Raw genomic sequence first — 21,487 nt, forward strand, 5'->3', positions numbered from 1 at the left:
GCTCAAGTGGTAAAGCACTAGCTTTGAGCTAAAAACAGCTCAGGGACAGTGCACAGGCCCTGAATTCAAGCCCCAGGACCAGCACAAAATAAGCAAATTAAATAAAAGAAACCTTACATAAAATAAATAATAGTCAAGTATATTTTCTTGACAGCAGGAACAATACTCCCATTTGGGTATTACCAAATAGAAACAAACACAGAAGCTGTAAGTCAGCTAGTTAGTTAGTTTGGTTTTCTGGGTTTTTTTGCTGGTTGGTCCTAAGGTTTGAACTCTGGGTCTGGGCACTGTCCTTGAGCTCCTTTTCTCAAGGGTAGTACTCTACCACTTGAGCAACAGTGTCACTTCCAGCTTTTTCTGTGTTAAGTTGGATAAATCCACGAGACTTTCCTGCCCAAGGACTTTCTACCTAGGCTGGCTTCCAATTGCGATCTTTAGATCTCAGCTTCCTGAGTGCTAGAATTACGGGTATGAGCCGCCAGTGCCGGGCTGCCAAGTATTTTTTGTTAATGTCAATTAGGTTTCTGGAGTTTCTCTGCTGTTACCCATCAATACTGGAGTGCTCCTTCTTCCCTTTCTATTTTTCTCTGCATTGCCCTACTTTACTAAATAAACTCTGTCTAATCTTTAAAAATAAAAGTCAACTAGAACTTCCATTCTGGGATATAGTTTCCTTAATTAAAACCCTGGGAACAGGGGCTGGGAAGGTGGCTCAGTGGTAGAGCACTTGCCTTGCATGTCTGAGGCCCTGGGTTCAATTCCTCAGCACCACATAAGCAAAAAGAAAAAAGCTGAAAGTGGCGCTGTGGCTCAAGTGGTAGAGCGCTAGCCTTGAGCTGAAGAGCTGAGGGACAGCGCCTAGGCCCAGAGTTCAGGCCCCACGACCAGACCCAAAAAACAAAACAAAACAAAACAAAAAAAAACCTGGGAACATGAGCTAGGGATATAGCTCAGTAACAGATCACCTGCCTAATACGTAAGGCCCTGGTCTCAATACCAGTTTTTAACAACTACAAAAAAAATGGAGAGCTGACACATTATATCTGAGACAAAGACCACTTGGAAAGGGGAGAGGCAGAATAAGGCCTAAATAAACACCACAGTAATTTATCCCTGGGTTTTCTTCTTGCCTCCTACATCCCTTGCTTAGAACTACCGATGCTAATAACCCAATGAGTTCAAAGCAAGAATAGCTTCAGCAAATGCCTGCCTGCTTCAGCCAAAGGAAAGATCTCAAAGACAGGCGGTTCCCCCACCCCCTCAGTCATGGGGCTTGAACTCTGGGCCTGGGCGCTTTCCCTCATCCCTTCAAGCTCAAGGCTAGTGAGCCAAAATGCCACTTCCAGTTTTCTGGTGGTTTATTGGAGATAAGAGTCTCAGACTTTCCTGCCTGAGTTGGCTTTGAACCGTGATCCTCAGATCTCACCCTCCGGAGTAGCTAGGAATACAGGTGTGAGCCACCAGCAACTGGCATCTGTGAGACTCTTATCTCCAATAAACTACTCAGAAAAAGCTGGAAGTAGCACTGTAGCTCAAGTGGTAGAATGCTAGCCTTGAGCACAGAGATGCTCAAGGACAGAGCTCAGGCCCTGAATTCAAGCTACAGGACTGGAAAAAAAAGACAAGACAAGATAAAAGAAGAGAAGAAAAGAGGAGGGAAGGAGGGAATAAACGAGGGAGGGAGGGAAAGAAGGAAGGAAGGAGCACTTGTATTTACTCAAAACTCTATGTGTAAGCTGGGCACTAGTGGCCATGCTGGTAATCCTTCCTACTTAGGAGGCTAAGATCTAAGAATGATGGTTTGAAGCCAGCCTAGGCAGAAAAGTCCCTGTGAGACTCTTATCTCAAATTAAGCACCAGAAAACAAGAAATAGAGCTCTGGCTCAAAGTGGTAGAGCACTAACCTTGAGCAAAAGCACTTCAGGGACAGGGCCCAGGCCCTGAGTTTAAACCCCATGACTAACAAAAACAAAAAAACACAAAACCCTGTACATAAGTACTTGGGTTTTTTTTGTTTTTTTGGGGGTCCAGTCGTAGGGCCTGAACTCTTGGCCTGGGCGCTGTCCCTCAGCTCTTCAGCTCAAGGCTAGCACTCTACCACTTGAGCCACAGCGCCACTTCCAGCTTTTTTTTTTTCTGCTTATGTGGTGCTGAGGAATCCAACCCAGGGCCTCATGCATACAAGGCAGGCGCTCTACCACTGAGCCACCTTCCCAGCCCTGTACATGAGTACTTGTAACACTTTTATGTGTAATAGCCTAAAACTAAACCCCCAGATTTTCGCTGATGGATATAAAAACACATTATAGAACAATATCTAGTGATAAAAGGAAATAAAACTATTAATCTGTATAACACTCTGGGCGTGCAGAGGAGCTGAATATAAGACAAATGCAATTTCTAAAGGTTACACATGGTATGACTCCACTTAGGTAACATTGTTTCTGCTTATTATTTTCACATTGCCTCACTGTGTTGTTCACTGGTCTGAATTATGTTGGGTTCAAGTGATATGCCCAGATCCCGGAGAAGCTAGAAACATGTGATATCCAGCTCTAAAACATTGGTAAATTCTTTTATTTTCTGCTCAGCCTCCCTAGTGCTGATATTATAGGTATACACTGCCACTGACTGCTATAACCACCTTCCCAGCCCCAGGAGCAATTTCTTTATACTCAACTATTTATTGAATAACAAACTAAACACTTCATTTCACTTCTAAAGAAAAGAATAAAGGTTGGAGGTGTGATTTAGTTGGCAGAGTGCCAGCCAATGAGCAAAAGTGTCAGGTACCAAGGTACCAAGCTCAAGAGCCAATCTTGGACCAAAAAAAAAAAAAAAAAGAGGACTGGGAAGGTGGCTCAGTGGTAGAGTGCTTGCCTTGCATGCATGAGGCCCTGGGTTCAATTCTTCAGCACCACATAAGCAGAAAAAGCCGGGAGTGGCGCTGCGACTCAAGTGGTAGAGCACTAGCCTTGAGCTGAAGAGCTGAGGGACAGCGCCCAGACCCAGAGTTCAGGCCCACAACTGACAAAAAGAAGGGCGGGGGGGGGGGGGGGGGGGGGGGAAGAGGAGAAGGAAGAAGAAGAAAGAAGGAGAAGGAGAAAGAAGCAGCAGCAGCAGCAGCAGCAGCAGCAGCAGCAGACCTTGAGTTCAAGCCCCAGGAGTGGCAAAAAAAAAAAAAAAAAAAGAAAACTCTAAACCCTCATGTAACTGTAACCCCTCTGTACAGTATCTTTACAATAAAAAATATATACAAAAAAACTCTAAACTAATCAATTGATCCTATAATATATAGATACAGATATAGATATATATTATGCTAAGCATATACTCTACCACTAAACCAGTCAGTACATAAATATATGGACATCTAGTTAATATGACTGAATTTCCCAGAGTACTATTTTTGCTCTCCTTCCTGACCCAGAAATTAAGTATTATCATACAATAATGTATACTTACTTGACTATTGTAGAGTTCTTCTAGAAGAGCTAAGGATTTAATGGACTTTGATCTGCAAATTTCCTCCTCTGTAAATTTCTGGATATCTGGATGAACCTTCTGGGTCTGACCCAAACGCAAAAATCCTATTTTGAACTTGGCTAACTTCAGAAGAATATTGTCAACAGCTGAGTGTGTATAGCTGGTCAGCAAAACACTAAAGCCACAGGCATAGAGTATTCTTACCTAGTGTGGGGGAAAAAGAAAAACAGCATTAGTTTTAACACCAGACAACTTTAAATATGTTTATATTTTCCAAACACAGCTAGAAAGCTCAATAGGAAACATTAAGGGCTGAGCCAAGTAACTTTAAAAGGAAACTATACAATAAAAATGTTTTATAAAAATCATATGCATTATTATTACATTACTAATGCATTGCTTTTTATTATATATACTAATAAAAATATTAAAAACAACAAAAAATACATTGCAAGGGCTAATAGAGTTTAATAAGTAAACTTTCAAGTGTATGATTAAAAAGTACCAACTAATAAGAAGTTGGTATGATCATTATGATTGACTGCTTAGAAATTTAATAACATTTTAAAAAATCAACTTGAAGAAAATCTATTTCATTGCTAACTCATTTTTGAAGGGAAAAGAAAACATACAATGACATATCATACATCACCAACAGAAAGGTCTTTAAGGGCTGGGAAGATGGCTCAGTGGTAGAGTGTTTGCCTTGCATGCATGAGGCCCTGTGTTCCATTCCTCAGTACCACATAAAACAGAAAAAGCCAGAAATGGCGTTGTGGCTCAAGTGATAGAGTGCTAAGAGCTGAAGAGCTCGCCTGTAATTCTAGCTACCCAGGAGGCTGAGATCTGAGGATCGTGGTTCAAAGCCAGCCCAGGCAGGAAAATCCATGACACTCTTATCTCTAATAAACCATTCGAAAACCAGAAGTGGCGTTGTGGCGGTAGAGCACTGGCCTTGAGCTGAAGAGCCCAGGGACAGCGCCCATGCCCAGAGTTCAGGCACCACGACCAACAAAACAAAAAACAAAAAACTGAGGAGCTGAAGTACAGCGCCCAGGCCCAGAGGCAAGCCCCATGACTGACAAAAAAAAAAGGAAGATTTTTAAGAAATTCTAAATGCAAGGTATCTAAAACTTATTGCAATTATTTGTAATTCAGCTTTATTATTTCTCATATCATTCTAAAAACTTAAATTGAAATAATGATTTTGGGGGGGTGGAGGGGTGGGAAGAGGGTTATGGGCCTTGAACTCAGGGCCTGAGTGCTGCCCCTATGTTCAAGGATAGCACTCTACGACTTAAGCCACAGCACCATTTTTGGTTTTTGAGTAGTTTACAGAAGATAAGAGTCTCACTGGGATTTTTCTTTCTGGGCTGGCTTCAAATGGTGAGCCTCAGATCTCAGCCATCTGAGTAGTTAGGATTATAGGCATGAGCCATTAGCATCTGGCCAAAAAAATGATTTTTTAAAAATTAAAATCTAGTCCTAAAAAAAAAAATCTAGTCCTTTTGAAATCATATATGAGAATCTTTGAACTGAGAAGAAACTGATCTACATATGTAGTTTCTCAGAATAATACAAGAACCTTACAAGAGTACATATTGTGGTTGTCTTTCCTGTCCCAGGCATACCCACGATGAGCGTGTAGTCTCTGGAAAGAAGAACCTTTTTCATTGCTTGCCTCTGAGGCTTATTCAAACCTACATTTAAATGAAAACAAAACAAGAAAAAGAAAATTAAACTAAATTCCAGCTGGGCATTGGTGGCTCACATTTGTAATCCTAGCTACTCAAGAGGATGAGATCTGAGGATTCAGGTTCAAAGCCAGCTCGAGCAGGAAAAGTCTTATCTCTAATAAGCTACCAAAAAGCCTGAAATGGCACTGCAGCTCAAAGTGGTAGAGCAGTAGCACTAGCCTCGGGCACAAATGCTGACATACCACCGGGGACCAGCAAAAAAAAAAAAAAAAAAAAAAAGAATTTCAGTGAACAAATTCTTTCCTTCTCAGGCTGGGAATATGGCTTAGTGTAGTGCACTTGCCTAGCATGCATGAAGCCCTGGGTTTGATTTTTCAGTACCACCTAAACAGAAAAAATCAGACAGAAGTGGCACTGTGGTTCTAGTGGTTTTGCTCTTCTTGAGCAAAAAGAAGCTCAAGAAGCTGGGCATCCGTGGCTCATGCCTGTAATCCTAGCTACTCAGAAGGCTGAGATCTGAGGATCACGGTTCAAAGCCAGCCCAGGCAGGAAAGTTCATGAGATTCTTATCTCCAATTAGCCACCAGAAAACCGGAAGTGGTGCTGTGGCTCAAGTGGTAGAGGGCTCACCTTGAGCTGAAGAGCTGAGGGACAGCTCCCAGGCCAAGTTCAAGCCCCATGACTGACAAAAAAAGAAAAAAGAAAGAGAAAAAGAAAAGCAGTCTGTATTAGTCTGTTCAGCAATAAAGTAAAACAATCTTATGATGATCTTTAAGGACATATACAAACTATTTCTAAGAGTTTCTGTCTAATCATTATAAATTCAAATCTCATTAACTATTCAGAATCTAAACTATGGAGTCATTTACTTTATAAATAGAAGAAAGAAAAATGGAAGTGCTGGTATGGCATACCCTTCAGTATGTTGGCAACTGTGTCCTTTGCATCATGGGGGAGAACAGAACTGAGGTAGGATATGAACTGAGGTTCCTGGAAGTCAATGATTAAATCTCGAAGCTTTTTGCTGAAAAGAAAGGAAGTACTTTTCGTAATATTCCTTATAAAAGTGGGGAGGAATTTAGATTCATTCATCATTACAAACCTGGCATTGGTGTTTTCCATCAATCTAGAGAGATTTCCTAATGGAGTATCTACATCACAATTTTTTTCTTCCTGGTCTAATCTGAATAAAGTTGATTCTGGGAGTACCGACAAGTTCCTAAACAGCAACACAAATATACATGAGCCAAAACAGCTGGTACTCTCACAAAAATAGCCCTAAAGACCAGAACATTTAGGAATAGAACCACACACTTACAACCAACTAATTTGTGACCAAAGAACCAAGAATATACAGTGGAGGAAAGACAATCTCTGCAACAAATGGTGCTTAGAAAACTGGCCACTTACATTCAGATGACAAAACTGAGCCTCTCTCTATCTCTCACCCTGTACAAAAATCAACTCCACTTGGTTCAAAAAGCTCAAAGCAACATTTGAATTGTAAATCTACTGCAGGAAAATGTACAAAAAACTCTGGTAATTTTTTTTTCTGAATAAGTCTCTAGATGCTTAAAGAGAATGCGAACACTAACTGACAACTGGGAATCTCGTAAAGATTTTCTGCACAGTAAAAGAAACAATCACCAAAACCAAGAGACAACTCATACAAAGGGCAAAAATCTCAACTGGATACTGATGACTCATGCCTATAATCCTAGCTACTCAGGAGGCTGAGATCTGATGACTGCAGTTCAAAGCCAGCCCAGGTAGGAAAGTCCATGAAACTCTTATCTCCAATTAACCACTAGAAAACCAGAAGTGGTGGAGCACTTGCCTTGAGCTGAAGAGCCCAGGGAAAATGCCTAAGCCCAGAGTTCAAGCCCCATAACCAACAACAACAACAAAAAAGTTCGGAAGTGGCGCTGTAGCTCAAGTGGTAGAGCGCTCGCCTTGAGCTGAAGAGCTGAGGGACAGCGCCCAGACCCAGAGTTCAAGCCCCACGACCGACAAAAAAAAAAAAAAAGAAATAAAGGTAAAAGCCAAATTAAAAAAAAAAAACAAAAAAACAGAAAGTTCAACATTCTTAACTATAAAAGAATAGTTCCGGGGTTGGGAAGGTGGCTCAGTGGTAGAGCGCTTGCCTGAGGCCCTGGGTTCGATTCCTCAGCACCACATAAGCAAAAAGAAAAAAGCCGGAAGTGGCGCTGTGGCTCAAGTGGTAAGAGCGCTAGCCTTGAGCTGAAGAGCTGAGGGACAGCGCCCAGGCCCAGAGTTCAGGCCCCACGACCGGACCGCCCCCCCCCCCAAAAAAAAAAAAAAAAGAATATTTCCATCTCATCTCAAAGTGGCAGCCTTCAAGAAAACAAACAGCAAATGTTGGCAAGAATGGGGGGGATGGGGGGAATTCCGAAGGGTACAGGTCTCTTTTTGAGGATATGAAAACTAAAATTCATTGTGGTAATCTCTGTACAACACATGTGTGTGCACATACATGCTAGGCTACTTCTTCAGTACTTGGTAACTCCTAGAATATATTAAAAAACCATGCCACATGAATTATGTATTGACTAATATCAAAAGCAGCAGGATTTCATTACCTGTCTAATAAGCAGGTTACTGTTGTCTTGTTAATCATCTTCACGTATCCCTTAGACAAAGCAAACAGTGTTCTCTCTTCCCCACTTAAAATAATCCTGTCACCTGTCATTAGGTTGGTGAGAGGTATGGCACCACCTTTACGCTGGAAGTTATGTAAGTACTGCCCATCACAAATTCTCTGTACGTGTCCTATTCTGACCAGGTTTCCAATGCAGTTGCCTTTCTCCTCCCTGTGAAAGAGAGAGACAAGGAAATCTTTCATTCATATCCTATGTAAACCTATTGTATTTGTATTTTCCCACAATTTGTTTACCTGTTTCTCAGCTCAGCTTGAGAAAAGTTACCAAGACTCCATATCACCTCAACTAATAATGTAGGTATGTTGGCACAGCTCTGTGATCCCAGTTACAAAGTAGGTCCTAGGTAAGAGAACTGAATGCTGTTGTTGGCCCTGGGCAAAAACCTGAGATCTTATCTGAAGCAAAAAGGGCTCAGAGTATGGCTCAAATGGTTGAGCTTGTGGGAAGGCTATGCAGCTTGCTATTCCTCAACAGAGTCCTAGTCTGTCTCCTTCCTTTCTCCTCCATTTTCCTAACACTACCAATACATAAAAATTTGCCTTGAGATATCCTCAGGCTGCTGGGCTCCGGTGGCTCACACCTGTAATCCTAGCTACTCAGGAGGCTGAGATCTGAGGACTGCAGTTCAAAGCCAGCCCAGGCAGGAAAAGTCCATGAGACTCTTATCTCCAATAAATCACTCAGAAAACCAGAAATGGTGCTGTGGCTCAAGAGGTAGAGCACTAGCCTTGAGCTGAAGAACTGAGGGATAGAGCCCAGGTCCAGAGTTCAAGCCCCATGACTGACAAAAAAAGATATCCTCAGGCTGGATGTCGGTGGCTCCCACCTATAATCGTAGCTACTCAGGGGCTGAGATCTGAGGATCGAGGTTCAAAGCTAGTCCAGGCAGAAAAGGCTGTAAGACTTTTATCTTCAATAAATTACCAGAAAACTGGAAGTGATGCTGTGGCTCAAGAGGTAGAGCGTTGGCCTTGAGATGAAGAGCTGAGGGATAACACCCAGGCCCAGAGTTCAGGCCCCATGCCTGACCAAAAAAAAAAAAAAGATATCCTCAAATTTATACTCATATCATTGATAATAAAGACTTGACTACTCATTTTTTTACTTTTATGTTTATTTTTTGGTTGGTTGTGGGGCTTGAACTCTGGGCTTGGGCGCTGTCCCTCAGCTCTTCAGCTCAAGGTGAGCGCTCTACTACTTGAGCCACAGCACCACTCCCAAAAGGATTTTTTTTTGTCAATGTGGGGCTTGAACTCTGGGCCTGGGCACTGTCCCACACTCTTCAGCTCAAGGAGAGTGCTCTACCACTTGAGCTACAGCGCCAATTCCTTAACTACTCATTTTTTAAAGTACAATTTCTTGAGGCATACTTAACCTATGGGAAGCTTATTACTAACAACTGTGACACAGAACATAAAGATTCATGATGTTCTACTTAGATGCAATTCATGGGCAGCCATGAGGGTTTTCATGAATAAATGAGCTTACATCCTAGCTCCTATTTGTCAGGAATCTTGATTGCCATCATATTAACTAATGAAATTAAAAGGACTTTGCAGCATAGAGCAGACTACTTACATTTCAGAAGCAGGCAGTAACCAGATATTTTGGTGATTCTTTCTGTTATCTTTTGATTGTGACTCCAGAGTTAACATTAGGCACCAAATGCTGAAGTACTCCAAGTGTGAAAGCTTCAGATGCTGGGTCTCTTCTTTTATTTTTGACAGCATCGTCTCTGGGACTGAACTGTGCTCTACCTGTTGTTCAATTGCTCTAAAGACAAAGTTGCAAGTTAGAGGAGGTAGCGCTCAGCGGAAGAGGGTTTGCGCAGGCCTTCAGTTCATCCCACTAGCTCCAAGTTGGAGTGGTACTTAAAACATTTTGCTGGTTGGCTATAAAATGACCTTTTCTAAAGTAAGTATACATTTAAAATTACTATCCCAATTCAACCACAGCCTTTTTCCTTAAAAGTCACTCCAACAATCTAATAAGCCACATGGATTTTTTTATTTTCTTTTTTTTTTTTTTTGCCGGCCTTGGGACTTGAACTCTGGGCCTGGGCACTGTCCCTGGACTTCTTTTGCTGAAGGTTAGCACTCTACCACTTGAGCAAGTGTCACTTCTGGCTTTTTCTGTGATTAGTTGAAGATAAGAGTCTCATTGGACTTTCCTGCCTGGGTTGCCTTCAAACAGCAATCCTCAGATATCAGCCTCCTGAGTAGCTAAGATTACAGGCATGAGTCACCAGCACCTGGCTACCACATGGCTTTTTATAAAACAGAACGTGTAAGAAATTCAACACTCCATCATTGTGCCTTCAGTAAGCAGCAACTGAACTTCAGTATACACACCTGAAGGAAAAAATTAAAAGACAGGGCTGGGAAGGTGGCTCAATGGTAGAGTGCTTGCCTTGCATGCATGAGACCCTGGGTTCGATTCCTTAGCACCACATAAGCAGAAAAAGCTGAAAGTGACACTGTGGTTGAAGTGGTAGTACAAGGCACTAGTCTTGAGCTGAAGAGCTAAGGGACAGCACCCAGGCCCAGAGTTCAGGCCCCACAACCGACAAAAAAATAAAGTTAAAAGACAGTGACCAGTACTGAGTTTATACATCAGCACTGGCACATATACAACAAAAAGAAAACACAAAATAAAGTGAGTACTTTTAACTTTCTAGTCTCTTCACTGTATAAATACTATATACCAAAACATTGTAAAATAAAACAAACAATATGGAATCACCAATGCCACACCAACCACCAATGTTAAATTCTGAGCTCAGTTCACATTCAACTTGAAATATGCTTTGGAAAGATAGTATTTACCTGCTATAAAGGGCACAGTTGCTTATTTGTGAACAGTATTCACAGGTTTTCTTGTCCTCAGTGATTTCTGGCAAAGAGACAAGTTGTGTCCTCTTCTGTCCAGTACAAATGCTGAAACGGTGCAGCAAGGAGAACGCCATTTGGTTCCTTAGCTTTAATAATTCTATCAGGGAAAGTGGGTCATTAAAAGACCTTCACAAAACATTACAACTATTCTATCAATAATAACTTTCAGATTAAGAAACAAAGAGTAGAGGACAAACTTTTTTTATACTTCCCACCAAGTTACAATAGCTATTACAGGTTATACTCTGGGACATTTTCTTGAAGTTTTTGTCCACTTGCTAATTTCTTGAAACAACAACTTGGGGCTGGGAAGGTGGCTCAGTGGTAGAGTGCTTGCCTTGCATGCATGAGGCCCTGGGTTCAATTTCTCAGCACCACATAAGTAGAAAAAGCTGGAAATGGCGCTGTGGCTCAAGTGGTAGAGCATTAGCCTTGAGCTGAAGAGCTCAAGCCCCACAACTTTAAAAAAAAAAAACTACAAGCACAAATTACAATTTATAGCACACTGAGCAAGAATAGGAAGCTAATTGTCAGGTTTAAAACTATTGCCCAAAGGTAGAGGGAGGGGCCCCAGAGAAGAGAAAACAAAGCAACCAGTTCAACCTCTTTTATCTAGATGCTTGGCAGGCACAGGGTACATCTGGCCAGTCTTGAGGTAGAGAAGCAAGCCAGCCTCTGGATCTGCTCTTCTCTCTTGGCTTAGCAGAGTGTACAGAATAACCTGTGCAAAACAGGTCAGGAAACAAACACTAAGCATTTTGTTATCTATTATTTCCCTATAATTTTTGTTTTGTTTTGTTTTGTTTTTGGTTCTGGTTGTGGGGCCTGAACTCTGGGCCTGGGCGCTGTCCCTCAGCTCTTCAGCTCAAGGCTAGCCCTCTACCACTTGAGCCACAGCTCCACTTCCAGCTTTTAGCTTGTGTGGTGCTGAGGAATCAAACCCAAGGCCTCATGCATGCAAGGCAAGCGCTCTACCACTGACCCACCTTCCCAGCCCCTCCAGTGCTTTTTTATACCATACATGTGATATAAATGCCAACTTTTTTTTTGGTTGGTCATGGGACTTAACTTTGGACCTGAGCGCTGTCCCTCAGATCTTCTACTCAAAGCTATCTCTCTACCACTTGAGTCACAGTGCTACTTCCCGTTTTCTGGAGGTTTATTGGAGGTAAGAGTTTTATTGCCTTTACTGCCTGGGCTTTAATCTCAATCCTCAGATCTCAGCCTCCTGAGTAGCTAGGATTACAGGATTGAGCCACCGGCACCTGGCTAATGCCAACATTTTTTTTTTTTTCTCTTTTTTTTTTTTGGTCTGGTTGTGGGGCCTGAACTCTGGGCCTGGGCGCTGTCCCTCACCTCTTCCGCTCAAGGCTAGGGCTCTACCTCTTGAGCCACAGCGCCACTTCCGGCTTTTTTTTCTTTTTGCTTATGTGGTGCTGAGGAATCGAACCCAGGGCCTCAGGCATGCAAGGCAAGCGCTCTACCACTGAGCCAACTTCCCAGCCCTAATGCCAACATTTTTAATAATGTTTTTATTGATTACATAAATTTCACAAATTTCACAGAATTGTGGGATAGTGATACTTAAAGTCACAAACACATTTTAACCTTCACAAGGCAAACTGTTAAAGTCACAAACACATTTTAACCTTCACAAGGCAAACTGTCACTACCATGGTCTATAAAGTTTGTGAATTCCATAAACTTTGACAATTATTTCTACAATTATTTCTTCCAAATAGGGTGATATGTACATTTCTTTCCTGTTGCTTAGCTGTTCCCTCTTCTCCTCTTATTCCCTCTCTCCCCCATCACTGCCTTTGAGTAGTTCATTTTCACCAATGTCCCTCAGTTGGTTTAGTGACCTAAACCAAAAATGCCAACATTTTTGAGCCTTGCTCTAATAAATTACCTCATTTTTCCCCTAATATTAAAAAGTATAGGGGTTGACTCAGTGGAAAAAACGATTAACTAGAATACTAAAGGCTATATAGGCTTCATCCCCCACACAGAAAAAAAATAAATAAAAATTAAATTAAATAAAGAACTTATGGGCTGGGAATGTGGCTTAGTGGTAGAGTGCTAGCCTACCATGCATGAAGCCCTGGATTCAATTCCTCAGTAAACAGAAAAAGCCAGAAGTGGCACTGTGGCTCAAGTGGTAGAATACTAGCCTTGAGCAAAAGAAGCTCAGGGACAGTGTCCAGGCCCTGAATTAGAACCCCAAGACTAGCAAAAAAAAAAAGAAAAGAAAAAAAATTACTGTTTTGTTCTTCAGCTATGAAGCCACTTCTGGTTTTCTGGTGGTTAATTGGAGATAAGAGTCTCATGGACTTTCCTGCCCAGGCTGGCTTTGAACTGTGATCCTTGCATCTCAGCCTCCTAATTAGCTAGGATTACAGGCATGAGCCAGTGAGCCACTGGTACTGGCTCTATTTTATTCTTAAAAGTAATCCTAGCTACACAGAAGACTGAAATCTGAGGATCACAGTTCAAAATCAGCCTGGGCAGCAAAGTCTATGAGACTTTTATCTCCAATAAATTACTCAACAAAAAGTTGTGGAGTTATGGCTCAAGTGGTGGAACAAAAGAAGCTCAAAGACCTTGCCCAGGCCCTGAATCCAAACCCCATGATTAGCATGAGCACACGCACATGCGTGCACACACACAAACACACACTCAAAGTTATGCTGGGCTGGGAAGGTGGCTCAGTGGTAGAACGCTTGCCTTGCATGCATGAGGCCCTGGGTTCGATTCCTCAGCACCACATGAGCAAAAAGAAAAAAGCCAGAAGTGGCGCTGTGGCACAAGTGGTAGAGCGCTAGCCTTGAGCTGAAGAGCTGAGGGACAGCACCCAGGCCCAGAGTTCAGGCCCCACGACCAACCCCCCCCCCCCCAAAAAAAAGTTATTGTGGCTTCTCTCCTTGTAAAGATAAAAGTTTATCAAATAAATATAATTTAACACAGTAATATTCTCTGAGTTGAAAGCACAGCAAATTGGAGCAATGATTGACCTACACAAAAAAGAACTTGAACTCAGATGATGTCGACGTTGAAATGCTTAGCTTGTAAGAAATTTCAGTCAAGTTTTAACAATATCAACTAAAGCCTGGCACTGGTGGCCTGTACTACTACTCAGGAGGCTGAGATCTGAGGATCATAGTTCAAAGCCAGCCTGGGCAGGAAAGTCTGTGAGACTCTTATCTCCAATAAACCACCACAAAAACAGAAGTGGCACTGTGGCTCAAGTGGTAGAGTGCTAGCCTCGAGCTGAGGAGCTCAGGGACAGTGCCCAGACCCAGAGTTCAAGTCCCACGACAGAAGAAAAAAAAAAAAAATTAACTAAAGAATTTTCACTCTCACCTACAAAAGGTACATTTAATTTGAGGAGTTGGTAATGGAAGCGGGTCTCGAGCATGCAGCAAGCATTCCTACCACTGAGCAACTTCCCCACCTCTATTTACACCTTTGACTTCAGAGTCTGTCTCCTATCTTCGCATGATTTTCCCTGCTTAAGAGGGCCTACATTTACACAAGTCTTTAGTTTGCAATTGCAGCATTTCTGTATTATCAACTGAAAATTTAAAACTTCTTAACAGGAGAAAGCCGTATTTCCAACCACTCCCAATGTCTGTAAAATCCAGTAATAAGTGAAAACAAGCTTACTTTACTTTTCATTCCCAAACAGAAAAGCCTTTGTGGAACTTTTAATGCTGGTTAAGAAAGTAGGTGGGCACCAGTGGGCTCACTAGCCACTCAGGAGGCTGAGATCTGAGGATCTAGGTTCAAAGCCAGCTTAAGCAGAAAAATCTGAGACTCTTATCTCTAATTAACCAGATAAGGATTTTCTTTTAGAGCATTATTTATTTAAACTAGTAGTTTAGTAGCCAGAAATGGGATCACTAAGCCAGGTACCTGTAATCCTAGTTACTCAAGAGGCTGAGATCTGAGGATCACAGTTCAAAGCCAGCCTGGGCAGGAAAATCCCTGAGACTCTTATCTCCAATAAACCACCAGAAAACCTGAAGTGGCACTATGGCTTAAGTTGTAGAGTGCTCACCTTGAGCTGAAGAGCTCAGGGACAGTGCCCAGGCCCAGAGTTCAAGCCTCATGATAGACCAAAAAAAAAAAAAAAAGATGGGATCACTAGCTTACAAATTCAGTTATATTACTCTTGTGGAGAAAATTATCTATTCAGCACATAAATATTGATAAAACAACCTGAAAATCATGATGCATTACAAATTTAAAAATACATAAAGCTACTACTCAACTACTCAAACACTACCTAGGCTGGGAATGTGGCTCAGTGGTAGAGTGTTTGTCTACCACGCATGAAGCCCTGGGTTTGATTCCTGAGTACCACATAAGCAGAAAAAGCTGGAAATGGCACTGTGACTCAAGTGGTAGAGTGCTAGCCTTGAGCAAAAGAAGCTCAGGGACAGTACCCAGGCCCTGAGTTCAAGCCCTAGGACTGGCAAACACAAACACACAAAATTACCTGAATTGAACCAAAAGATATCAAGAAGATTACATATTTAAATACATTAAACATCCATTTTCTTCAGATAAATACCTGACTGCGGTGTTCAACAGAATTTGATTCTTTGCCAGTTTTAAGTTCCAGTGGCATTATCTTATAATGAGTTTTAGACCCTCGATGTATTTTCACACCAACTGTAACATCAATTTTGCCCTTCAAGCCAAACCTAGGAGACCAAATGCTTTCTTCAATATCTAGTGAGTCTGTTACTTCAATGCTGCATGTCGAATTACTGTGACTACCATCACTTGGACTGGAAAAAAAAAAAAAAGAACACAAAACCTCTTAATTAAACAAAGCTCTTTTCACATCTGTTGGCCCTGAATGTTTCACTGAATATGGGGACAGGAAAGAATCTACATATCTTCTTCTATTTGTGTTGTGTGACAAGGTCACACTACATAACCCAGACTCACCTGGAATTCACCATATAACCCAAACTGGCCCAAGCTTGCATTCTTCCTGCTTCCTCATCCAAAATGCTGCGACTACAGAGGGTCACTATTATTTCTGGCTCTAATATATATTTACAGGCTCTAATACACATTTATTACACTCTTTTAGAATCTTAAAGAGTGGTCCCTAAAACAGGAGCTTTGCATCACTGGAGAACTTGTTATAAATGTAAACCCTCTGGGCTGGTGAGTTCTTGTAATCCTAGCTACTCAGAAGGCTGAGATCTGAGGATTGTCCTTTAAAGCCAGGTTGGGCAGAAAAGTCCGTAAGACTTTTTGCTGATCCTGGGGCCTGAACTCCAGGCCTGGGTGCTATCCCTGAAACTCTTTGTTTCACTACCACTTAAGCCACAGTGTCACTTCCAGCTTTTTCTGAGTAGATTATTAAGAGATCAAGAGTCTCATGGCAGGCATCGTTGACTCATGCTTGTAATCTTAGCTACTCAGAAGGCTGAGATCTGAGGATCACAGTTCAAAGCCAGCCTGGGCAGGAAAGTCCATGAGACTCTTATCTCCAATAAACTACTCAGAAAACTGGAAGTGGGACTGTGGCTAAGTGGTAGAGTGATCGCTTTGAGCTGAAGAGCTGAGGGATAGCACTCAGGTACAGAGTTCAAGCCCCACAGGGGGAAAAAAAAAGTCTCATGGACTTTTTTTACAGGCATGAACCACTAGTATCTGGCTTTTTTTTTTTTTTCTTGCTAGTCCTGGGGCTTGAACACAATGCCCAGGTACTGTCCCTGAGCCTCTTTGTACTCAAGGATAGCACCCTACCACTTGAACCACAGTGCCACTTTGGCTTTTCTGAGTAGTTAATTGGAGATAAGAGTCTCATGGACTTTCCTGCCAGGCTGGCTTCAAACCACAATCCTCAGATCTCAGCCTTCTAAGTAGCTAGGATCATAGATGTGAGCCAACAGCACCAGGCTTGTGTCTGGCTCTTTAAAACTCAGTTGTTAAAAAGAAGGAAAAAAAAAAACAACTTTGATTCAACATCAAGAATGGGATATGGATCTAAAAATATGAACACTTGATAAAATGTATTTCTTACAGAGAGAGCTGCATCTGAGGAGAGTCAGATGAAGTATTCTTATGCATGAAGTCTCCAGCCCATTTAGAAAATGAAGGAAGATATTCCTCTATATCTTGCAATATTTCATCCTGCTTTAGGTTTAAGCGGTACCTGTCAAAACAAAATATTAAATATAGGAAAATTATTATAAGGAAGTAGAGGATGGCTCAAATGGTAGAGAGAGAGTCCTGAGCAAAAAAACTCAGGACCAGTGCTCTCAGGCCTTAAGTTCAAGCCCAGGACCAGTAGTAAGTAAATAATAGAAACATAAATAAGGAAAAATAATCTAAATAGACAATCCAATTGTCTAACTAAAGTGAATTAAAATGTGGTTAGATATGTAAAAGAATATTGTTCAGCATTAAAAAGGATAAAATGATAAAACATGCACTCAACACATATAAGGTTTGAGTCCAGCATTCAAAAGAAAAAGAATTCTAACACAAGCTACAACATTGATGAACCTTAAATCTAGGTGAAATTGAAATCAAATGCTAAGTTAACCATAATATTAAGTGAAGTAAACTAGTCACAAAAGGATAAATACATGATTCTACTGTTATATGATAACTAGAGTACCTCAAAACAAATAAGAGATAGCTGGGTGCCAGTAGCTCACACCTATAATCCTAGCTATCTAGGAGGCTGAGTTCTAAGATTAGCAGTCTGAAGCCAAACTGGGCAGGCGACTCCATGAAACTCAATTAACAAGCAAAAAGCCAGATGTGAAGTTGTGGCTCAAGTGGTAGAATATCAGCCATGAGTAAAAAAACTAAGGGAGAGCACCCAGGCCCTGAATTCAAGCCCGTATAATAGTAAAGAAAAAAAAAAAAAAAAGAGAGAGTGAGATATGCTTATCACTTTTTCCAGAATCTTTAAGTAAGTAGTTAGACTTTGAAATTGCTTCCAGCTGACTATAAACTCACACAATTTTTAGTAACATACTAGTTCTAGAACTAATGCAAAAATATTCAGTACACATTCCCTGAGAACAGGTAAGGAATCTATTCAGCACTGTGAGAATATTTAGATATTGTTAATCTAAGAATTCCTGTTGTGTTCATTTCAGGACCTCTTCACAGACTTGTAACAGGGTCACACAAGCTTGCAGTCTGCATTGTAGGTTACACTAACCTACCCTGAAAAGTCTAAATCTAGAAACCTAAAAGCTAAGCAAGAGGTTGTTTAAAAATTGTCCCTGCAGGGGCTGGGAAGGTGGCTCAGTGGTAGAGCGCTTGCCTTGCATGCATGAGGCCCTGGGTTCGATTCCTCACCACCACATAAGAAAAAAGAAAAAAGCTGGAAGTGGCGCTGTGGCTCAAGTGGTAGAGCGCTAGCCTTGAGCTGAAGAGCTGAGGGACAGCGCCCAGGCCCAGAGTTCAGGCCCCACGACCAGACCCAAAAAAAAAAAAATTGTTCCTGCCAAGCCGGACTCTGGTGGCTCACACCCGTAATCTTAGCTACTCAGGAGGCTGAGATCTGAGGATCATGGTTCAAAGCCAGCCCAGACAGGGAAGTCCATGAGACTCTTATAAAAAAAAAAAACAACACTCAGAAAACCAGAAGTATAGCTGTGGCTCAAGTGGTAGAGTGCCCGCCTTGAGTTTAAGAGCTGAAGGACAGCGCCCAGAGTTCAAGCCCCCTTCCCCCCTCTTCCCCTCCTCTCCCCTCCCTTCCCCCCCCCCAAAAAAAAAAAAACAACTGTCCCTGCAGTCTTCTCACAAGTACTCACATTTCCTTCAAATGCCTTATTTCCTGAACGGTTTGAAAAGCAATTTCTTGCAGTTTTTCAGGGGCAAAACTATTATTAATTGCCTTTTGGAATACTTCATGGAGGACTGTGCCAATCAGCATGTGGCGGGTAGCTGAATCGGAGCCCTATAAAAATAAAGCATACAGCATTCTATCTTATAACATACATTGCATACTATTCAACCATCATAGCCAAAGTACACTGATAAGACAAATGACGAAATATTAATGCTTGGTTACAATTACCACAGGACACTCATGGTTCACATACACCTGCAATCCTAGCTACTCAGGCAGCTGACACCTAGAGGCTAGAGATTTGGAGCCAGTTTAGGCAGAAGTCCAAAAGACTCATGTGGGACTGGGAAGGTTGCTCAGTGGTAGAGTGTTTGCCTCACGTGTATGAGGCCCTGGGTTCGATTCCTCAGTACCACATAAGCAGAAAAAGCCAGAAGTGGCACTGTGGCTTCAGCGGTAGGGCGCTAGCCTTGAGCTGAAGAGCTGAGGGACAGCACTCAGGCCCAGAGTTCAGGCCCCATGACCGGCAAAAAAAAAAAAAAAAAAAAGACTTATGTCCAATTAACCAGCAAAAAGCCAGAAGTGAGCCAAGTACCAGTGGCTAAGATCTGAGAATCTCAATTCAAAGCCAGCCCAGACAGGAGATTCTTCTTACCTCCCACTAACCACCAAAAAGCCAGAAGTGGAGCTGTGACTCAAGTGGCACAGTGCCAGCCTTAAGAAAAAAAGAAAAAGACAGTGCTCAGGTCCTAAGTTCAAGCCCCAGGACCATTACCAAAAAAAATAGTTTGAGGGCTGGGAAGGTGGCTCAGTGGTAGAGTGCTTGCCTTGCATGCATGAGGCCCTGGGTTCGATTCCTCAGCACCACATAAGCAAAAAAGAAAAAAGCCGGAAGTGGCGCTGTGGCTCAAGTGGTAGAGTGCTAGCCTTGAGCTGAAGAGCTAAGGGACAGCCTCCAGGCCCAGAGTTCAGGCCCCAGGACCGGACCAAAAAAAAAAAAAAATAGTTTGAGATAAGCTGGGTGCTGATGGTTCATACTTGTCATCCTAGCTACTTAAGAGACTAAGATTAGGAAGATCAAGGTCCAGGATAGCCCAGGTCGGAAAGTCTGCAAGTCTCTATCTCAACTAAAGAAGCAGGGTGTGATGGTACATGCCTATCATTCTGGCTAAGGTAGAAAGCAAAAAATTGGATCATAATCATAACCCAGACATGTAGCTAGGCTGGAAGTGAGACCCTATCTCAAAAATAACCAGCACATATGGCTCAAGTGGTAGAGCATGAGCCTGGAGCTGAATTGCTCAGGGACAGCTCCCAGGCCTAGAGCTCAAGCCCCACGACTGACAAAAAAAAAAAAAGAGAGATCTTTCATGCGATTGTTTCTAACAAATTTATAAGATTATATCTTTGTTGCTTTGTATGTCCTTCCTCCATCGTATAACCCCTGCTTTCACTGTATTTGATGTTGGTATATGTGGAGGAGACGGGGAAAAAACAAATCATTAAAACAGGGATACAGGAGGACCCATTGCAACATGAGATGTACAAGTTATGTCGAAAAATGAACTTTACAACTTTGGTGGGGGGACGGGGGGGGGGGAGGATGCGAAGGGATGGAAGGGGAAACAAAGGAGGAGGCTACAATGCTTGATAAGAAATGTATTCATTATCTTATCCATGTAATTGTAACCCCTCTGTACAGTATTTTCACAATAAAAAAATACGTTTATAAAAAAAAAAAACCAGCACAAACGAGACCTAGAGAAATGGCTCAGTGGTAGAATGTCTGCCAACAGTTGAGTTCAAACCCCAGTAAAACACACACACACTCTCACATACACAAAGAATTTAGGCACCTGCCTTTGAATCCTAGCCCTGCCACTTACTAGTTATGTAAAATGTTAATTAACATCTATCTACCTAGTAGGAATGCTGAAAGAAGGATTACATGAAACAGTGAATGTAAAAGAGTTCTTTAAAGGCTAGGGATATTGCACAGGGGTAGAGTATGTACCTTACATGTGAGAGATTCTGGGTTCCATCCAGAGCACAGAAAAAAGAAAAGGTAGGGTGTCCCTCTATAAACTCTGTCCCTATATTAACATTAGATGTATTACTTACCCTAAAAGTTTCACTCAAGACAGCTCTTCTCATACATCGAATACTACTGGCTATGCTTGTGCCAGAAATCAGCATGTCTGGATATAGAATCAAATATCCAAAATCTTCATCTATTATCCAAGTATCAGACGTAACCTCTCCCTCCAAATGAACGATATCCCCTGGCTTTACTGGTACAGAACACCTGAAAATAGAACAAAGTTACAGTACAAAGCATTATTTATGTTCCTACATTTAAACATGAAGAAGGCTTTAAAAAAAGTAATTTATTGCAAGGCAAAAAAGCCAGGTCAAGGATCTGAGTCAAACCTCAGTACTGGGGGGAAGAAAAGTATTTTATCTAAAGAAGAAATCACTGTCTCTAAACCTCTCAATCTTTTTAAAATAAAACACCAGCTAGGAGGCTGGTGGCTCACATCTATACTCCTAGCTATTCAGAGGGCTGAAATCTGAGGGTTGAGCTTCAAAGCCAGCCAGGGCAGAAAAATCCATGAGACTCTTATTTCCAATTAATTACAAAAAAAAAAAAAAGCCAGAAGTGGAGCTGTGTTCATGTTAAGAGTGCTAGCCTTGAGCAAAAAAAGCTATGAGACAGCACCCAAGCCCAGAGTTCAAGCTCTAGGGCTAGGACACATACATAACTCAAGGGTTTGCTGTAAAGTCTGAAGAGGAAACTGCTTCGTGTCAGTAATGTCAGTCAGAAAAGTCACCAAGCTTTACTAGTATAGCTTCAACTGTGAATTTTGTTTGATGTTAAGTCTTTTTCTTTCT

The 21,487-nt window shown here is 41.8% G+C and overlaps 1 protein-coding gene across 2 annotated transcripts in view; it reads right to left on the reverse strand.

Moving 5' to 3' along the window:
• The window catches only part of Dna2 (DNA replication helicase/nuclease 2), a 37,342-nt gene that overhangs the window by 12,995 nt on the left and 2,860 nt on the right, over positions 1 to 21,487 (reverse strand). For both annotated transcript variants that reach the window (XR_006150148.1, XM_042696553.1), the window contains exons 3-14: positions 20,717 to 20,900; positions 18,558 to 18,703; positions 16,805 to 16,936; positions 15,332 to 15,551; positions 11,359 to 11,476; positions 10,690 to 10,852; positions 9,443 to 9,637; positions 7,784 to 8,014; positions 6,286 to 6,402; positions 6,098 to 6,207; positions 5,077 to 5,186; positions 3,466 to 3,690 (exon numbers count right to left, since the gene is read on the reverse strand). Coding sequence is in view for 1 of the 2 variants with exons in the window: in XM_042696553.1 (XP_042552487.1) it covers positions 3,466 to 3,690; positions 5,077 to 5,186; positions 6,098 to 6,207; positions 6,286 to 6,402; positions 7,784 to 8,014; positions 9,443 to 9,637; positions 10,690 to 10,852; positions 11,359 to 11,476; positions 15,332 to 15,551; positions 16,805 to 16,936; positions 18,558 to 18,703; positions 20,717 to 20,900 (1,951 nt within the window). In the remaining variant the exon portion in view is untranslated. The remainder of the gene's footprint in view (positions 1 to 3,465; positions 3,691 to 5,076; positions 5,187 to 6,097; positions 6,208 to 6,285; positions 6,403 to 7,783; positions 8,015 to 9,442; positions 9,638 to 10,689; positions 10,853 to 11,358; positions 11,477 to 15,331; positions 15,552 to 16,804; positions 16,937 to 18,557; positions 18,704 to 20,716; positions 20,901 to 21,487) is intronic.

This window comes from Dipodomys spectabilis, unplaced genomic scaffold, assembly GCF_019054845.1.
Source record: "Dipodomys spectabilis isolate Male_0828 unplaced genomic scaffold, ASM1905484v1 ptg000207l, whole genome shotgun sequence".
NCBI classification, from domain to species: domain Eukaryota; kingdom Metazoa; phylum Chordata; class Mammalia; order Rodentia; family Heteromyidae; genus Dipodomys; species Dipodomys spectabilis.